Below are 6,000 nucleotides of genomic sequence, written 5' to 3' on the forward strand. Positions count from 1 at the left end.
GCACGGACTGGATTAAACATAAGAAAGCAATCAATACTTGCGGCTTCTATATTCCCACAATTCTATTTATATTTCTAGAAAGGGAACTGACATCTCTAATACGCTAGTACAAGTGCCGCAGTACCTAAACATGAAGAAGTTGATGAGAAACAAAGCCAAAACGTACAACCTATCCTACAGTGCAAACACTTTGCTGCGAGCTTAATTTCATAGACTGGAACATCCCATTTCCTTTATTGGGACTCCTATTCATTGCAGGTGAAATTAAATGTTTCCATGAAGCCTTGCCGGTTTTGTGTCTTGGTTTTGTGTCACTACATCAGGTACTTCCAACGAGGTCCTACTCCACTTCTCTGTGTAGGGTCACTACTATTAAGGTATATTTTAGAGTTTTGACAGTATAACCTACTTTTATTACTACAATATAATAGGGCCCAAGTCTTACCACTGACATTGTATCTCAAAATAGATTAAATTTTCCGTATTGATTAATGGTGAAATATCGGAGCCTTTTGAAGGTAAATGACAATTGAATGTTGCAAGTAGATGACAAGACCAGGTTTGCTAATTAACGCTAACACGTATTGCATAGGATTGAGACTGTGATTTGAGGAACACTTAGTGCTAATAGGATGCCTGCAACACTCACTAGCTCCATTTAATCCAACTGAATTAAACAGCACTTAGACGAACAACTCCATCACTGTTAAATTTGTTCCCACACTAAAACAGCATTCAAAATTATGGTGTATGTGACAGCTGTGTATCTGTCACAAGGCTAACATCCTATGCAAAATTACATGCAAAATTGTATACAAGTAGACATTTCACCTTCCAAAAATAAGGTGAAAAGGAGAGATATTATATGTAATTTTGGATTATTACCTTTGAACTTGGGATGATCATAAAGTTGACCCTGTTGGTGACCCTAAATTTGCATCTTTGGGTAATACACATATATATATTTATATATATTTATGTTATTATTTTTTTTTGAATGAATGAATGAATGAATGAAATGTAATTTTGTTGCTTGTTCCTTCAATATTCACACCTTGATCCTGCAAACAGTGAGTGGTTAAAGTGTACTTCTAAAAACAGCTTTCCGATGGACTTTTGGAATAATAGCTACATGGCATTACTATTTTCCTGAACAAGACTCTAATCTGGTTTGTTTTCAAACCAATTTTACATTTTGTTACGCTGCAAGCTAATTCAAAAACTCATCTTGAATTTTATAAAACATTGGACCATTTAGCAATGGATGTAAATGCATTATTTTCTCATACGGTAGGTAATACACTGGGAAAATAGAAACAAGTTCATAATTTGCATTTTTTAATATAACAGTACCTGCCACACTCGATCAAGTGGCATTGCAACTGGAGGAGCTGCAGATCTCCTTCAATATCTGCATAGACAGCTTAGATTCTTTCCTCAAATACCTAAAACCTGTTAAATGAGTATCTGTAGGTGAAATGGGCAATAAATACAGTTCTCCAGCTTCTGTTCATGTTCTTAAGTAACAACTCGAGCTCCTGCACTGTGCAGGGGGGGTCACAAGTCCTTGCATGGGCTACCCCATTGTCGTGTTCCTCTCCACTGGCTGGAGAAAAAAAATCAGTTACAAGGGGGAGGGCACCAGCCTTTCACTTGAAAGTGAGTCTCTTTCATCGTATCTTGCTAAACTTCAGAACTGAAGTACTGGAAATGTTCTCTCGTCACTTCATGGGGAGAGCTGAGTAGTAACAACCCAGATCTGCAGATGTAGGAAATGTCCCTCAAGTACAGTTTGGTTTCTACATACGGTTTCTGCAAGGTATGTAGGGAATTCGTAAAATTCTAGGTGCTAAAATCTGCCATCAGCTAGTTTTTTCAGTGTGTCTCAAATCAGAGAAAACCAAATGTGGGGTAAAGTACTCGAGTTATTCAGTCACATTAGTGTAGAAAGGTGTTTTTACAAATCTATATGTTGTCTGTGCACAGGGACAGCTTTAAAGATCTCACTGTTTTGACCAGTTCTGCTTTTCAAAGGCATTAATACATCCTCAGGGTCTAGTTTCAGTCATTAACCAGGTGAAGCTGCCTGAGATGTCCATGGGACTTTGCCTGAATAAGGACTGCCAGCTTGACTTCCATCACTTGCATCTCTCAGCCGTGACTTACCCAAGTGATTGATGTCAGATGCAATATGAGAAATAACGTATAGCAGATTTCAGCTCAGGGAGTATAGCTATGAGTACTGTGCTACAAATGGCACCAGTAAAATCCTCTAGACTTCTGTAAGCTCTGAGTCAGGCTCTTGAAGAACACAGGGATAGATGTAGCCTTTAAAAACACATCCAATAATTGCACATGTTTTGTCTTTCATTTAACATCCTCAGTTTCATGCTTCTTAATAATTTCCTTGAATGTCCTGCCTAAAGCATGTGAAAAGAGTTGAGAAAGGTTGGCATTTAAAGGGAGATTCTCAACTGATACAAAACAGCTCCACTGACATCATTTGGGCTACGGCAATTGATATCAGCAGATGATCTGCCCTTTATATTCAACGAATTCCAAAGTGCTGGGTAAATACATGCACTGTGAGAATGTTTTAACTGAACAACTTCCAGTGCTGATAATAGCATATGCGTCGCTAAAAAGCATATGCAATGTACAAAAAATCCAAATACACATACGCTCCAGCTGCACTGGAGATTATAGTTTCTAATGCAGATTAACGCATCACTTGATTCCAGGAACAAAAAATGATTCCAGCTCTAATATTGATTCCTGGCATAATAGGCATATTTACCTCTTTTTCTCTAGGTCACTTTGGCATCTATAAACTGAAGGGCAATATGTTTTTTTCTCCACCTCAGAAGGTTGTTTTGAGGGGAGTTGGACAAATAATAGTATATGTGTCAGGTTGGCAATGCCCTGTTTAAAAGATTTTATTGAATCTTTGCTAATTTTGATGGTTAATGAAAACTATAGTTTTTAACCGGGCTCACCATACTGAGCAAATTAATTTCAGATCTGCCTGTCTGCACTCCCTCTGCAGATCAAGTTAGCTATGTTGTTCTTACTTGGCTTCCTTACTTACCAAAGGAGAAGCCAAAATATAACAAAATGTATGCATACCATTGTTGAAGAGAGTAACTACTTTGCTGGTATTACAGCAGTGTCTGTGTTTCGGGAGTAGCTGAAACCATTCAGCAACCTCTAGGTTACAAAACTGTTTTGTATGCTCCAGTTTGAAAAGGTGTAAAACAGCAGAGGTCAGCACAGTAAAGAAAGAGCTGCTGTGAAAATGTGTTAGGACGCACCTATGGATTTCAAGGTGAAAGGTAAAGTCAAGACTCAGGTCCAATATAAAACATGAAAGTAGGGTATAGAACTTTGTAACATATATTATGTGTATTTTGAGTACAAAACTGCATCTCCCTTTGAAGAGTTCAGGATGATACACTTACATTTTCTGTTACTTCTCTTTAGCTACATCATGGAGGGCCTGATGCCACTCCAACTGAAGTCAGGAGAAGGTTGTCTATCCAACAGTGAGCCCTGAATTAAGGAGAGGATTTTATAGATGTCTGAAATTTCACACAGACAATTTCAACCCTGACATTTTCAAAGGAGAAGCTGCGGCTCCATTTGATGTCGGTCAGTTATTTCTCAGGACAGCTGTAGGAACAGTGCTTCTAAATGACTTCTGACAATTTGCATAGGTAATTACCGTGCACAGATTCATAAACTGCAATCAAAAGTTTCACCTCTCCTGTTGCTCTTTTTCTGTGTTTTGAGAGCTAGGGAGAGGTCTGGGCACTTTTTTTTTTTTTTTTTCTTCATTATGCAGCCCTTCACCTAAATCTCCCTTTGTCCCCATTATAATAAAAAGCCCACTTAAAAGCAGATCATCTATACAAAGAAGAACGATGTGGCTCTTGCCACAAAGACTATGTATTTTACCAGCAGGTTACCAGGTAGAGGACTGAGTGCTTTAGCTGAAATTTGAGGCTTGTAAAGGAAATTAGTGCAGTGGTTAACCTTAAAACTGCATTCATGTGTGTACTCTGAACAAATGCAGCAATGAAATGATAAACATGACCCAAATCCTGTCCTTTACAGGGGGGAGGGGGAGGCTGAGGGGGGGGGGGGAAATAGGAAAGATAAAAGATGTGCTCCTTGTTTATCTGAGCCCTGTGCACAGAAGGAAGCGGGCTTGGATGCTTCAGCCAGGACTCCGCATTTCCAAGCGGAGGGGCTGCAATCCATCTGCCTCCCGAGTTTCATCTGAGTTTCGGATGACGGCAGCCAATTTAAATGTCACTGCTTAATAGGATAACGCGTTCGCGGGGAATCAGATTCGCCGCCTTCCTCCCACGGTGTCTTCGTCTCCCCAGGCAAAAATCTCGGGTTCGCCTTTGCGTGATCCTTTTGGTGTCAGCTCCATATTACCGGAACACGCATACAGCTGTTTTCCCTATCACAGCTGCATCTCCGGCAGCAGCTTCGGGGGCTGAGGACTGCAGAGGGCGGTGAAGGGGGATGTTGAACTTCACAACAAGAATGAGGCCAGTAAAAATGTGTTCGGGAGGGCACGGGGCTACAGATCCTAGTCGGGAAAGGGGTGATTTTAGTTCCCCGTGGGTATCTCCAGGGATCAGAGCGAGCAGGCTGGGACAGCCAAAGTGTGGCTCTCCCACAGCTACTGTTTAAAACTGGGTTTACAAGTAAACCCAGGAGCCCTGGACTCATACAGTGAGATGTCAAAAAAAAAAAAAAAGGCACAACCATCCAAGGGGGAGCTTGGCAGTGGCGTGGGTGCGTGCTTCACGCCATCTCCCCAAGTTTAGGGCCAGAGCCAGCCTCGCCTTGACCTCTCGGATAGCCTGGAATCTCCCGAGTGGCCACCCAAAGCCTATTTTTAGCCCTCCCTGCCTGGTGAGTGTGTGCGTGTGTTTGCACAATGGAGAAAAACCCAACGGCGGGACCAGACGACACCGAGAAGGGAAATCTGATTTTATCGCCCGCTGAGGATGCCGGTGACATGATTTCCTTCGGGCTGGGAGGAGGGTCTCCGAGTTGCTCAAACAAACCCCAAAGCCACCCCAGCTCCCTCCCGGCCAGTTTGGGGACCCCAGTTTGGTGGCACCCCCTTCGCCCGTGCCCTGTGAGGCGAGGTGACCGCGGGGCACCCCAGCCCGGCTCCGCTTCGCCGTAAGCGAGCGCAGCTCGGCCGGTACACGACGCTTGTACGATTGCCGTGGCCTGGCTGCAAAATTTTAATAATAACGATAATAAAAGAGAAATTTTAAAAGTGTCTCTTTCTGGAAACCTCCTCCCTGTCCCTTCACGGGGTGCTTTCGCCGTGCTAAGGAGGCGGCTGAGCGGTGCCCCCCCCCCCCCCCCTTGCTCCATTTAACCCCAGTAAAGTTGAGGGAAGGCTCGGGGCACCCCGATGAGCTCCCCGAGAGCCGGCAGGGCTCCGGGCCGGCAGGAGGGAAGACGGGGGGGAAGCGGGGACAGGGCTGACAGCCCTGCTGAACAATAGGGAAGCGGGCAGGAAGGCGGGTAGGAAATGCCTGTGCGCTGCGAGGCATGCATGTACCTACCAGTTCCTCCCAGGCGGGGCTGCGGGCGCCGTACGGGTGGCCGTGCTCCTCCATCCCCCCCGCAGCAGGTAGCCCAAACCTCGCCGGGGAGAGCCCTTCCCTCCTGCCTCCGCCGCTCCGGCTCCCTGCACGTCCCCACCGCCACTCTTCCTCCTCCTCCCCCCCCCCCCCCACCCCGTTTCCCCCCCCACCCCGTTTCCCCGCTCCTCCCTTTTCTCCCCCGGCCCCCCCTCTGGCCCCAGGCGCCGCCCCGGGCTCCTCGCCCCCTCCCCGGGGAAGAGCCGAGGATTAGGGGCAGGTCGCCTCGGGTATAAGCCGGTTGGAGGCTGCTCCGGCCGTCGGAGCTGGCCACAGCCCCCCCAAGGGGAGCTGGGGGGGTGCTGGGTGCCCGGAGCCCCCC

At 45.5% G+C, this 6,000-nt stretch overlaps 1 protein-coding gene across 2 annotated transcripts in view; it reads right to left on the minus strand.

The window, feature by feature from the left end:
* DGKH (diacylglycerol kinase eta) overlaps positions 1-5,730 on the minus strand; it is a 163,918-nt gene extending 158,188 nt beyond the window's left edge. For both annotated transcript variants that reach the window (XM_084292184.1, XM_084292183.1), the window contains exon 1: positions 5,601-5,730. In XM_084292184.1, coding sequence (XP_084148310.1) covers positions 5,601-5,654 — 54 coding nt within the window. In that variant the 5' untranslated portion in view covers positions 5,655-5,730. The remainder of the gene's footprint in view (positions 1-5,600) is intronic.
* Between the last annotated feature and the right edge of the window lie 270 nt (positions 5,731-6,000).

The sequence above is a fragment of the Netta rufina genome, assembly GCF_964035555.1.
Source record: "Netta rufina genome assembly, chromosome: 1".
NCBI lineage: Eukaryota > Metazoa > Chordata > Aves > Anseriformes > Anatidae > Netta > Netta rufina.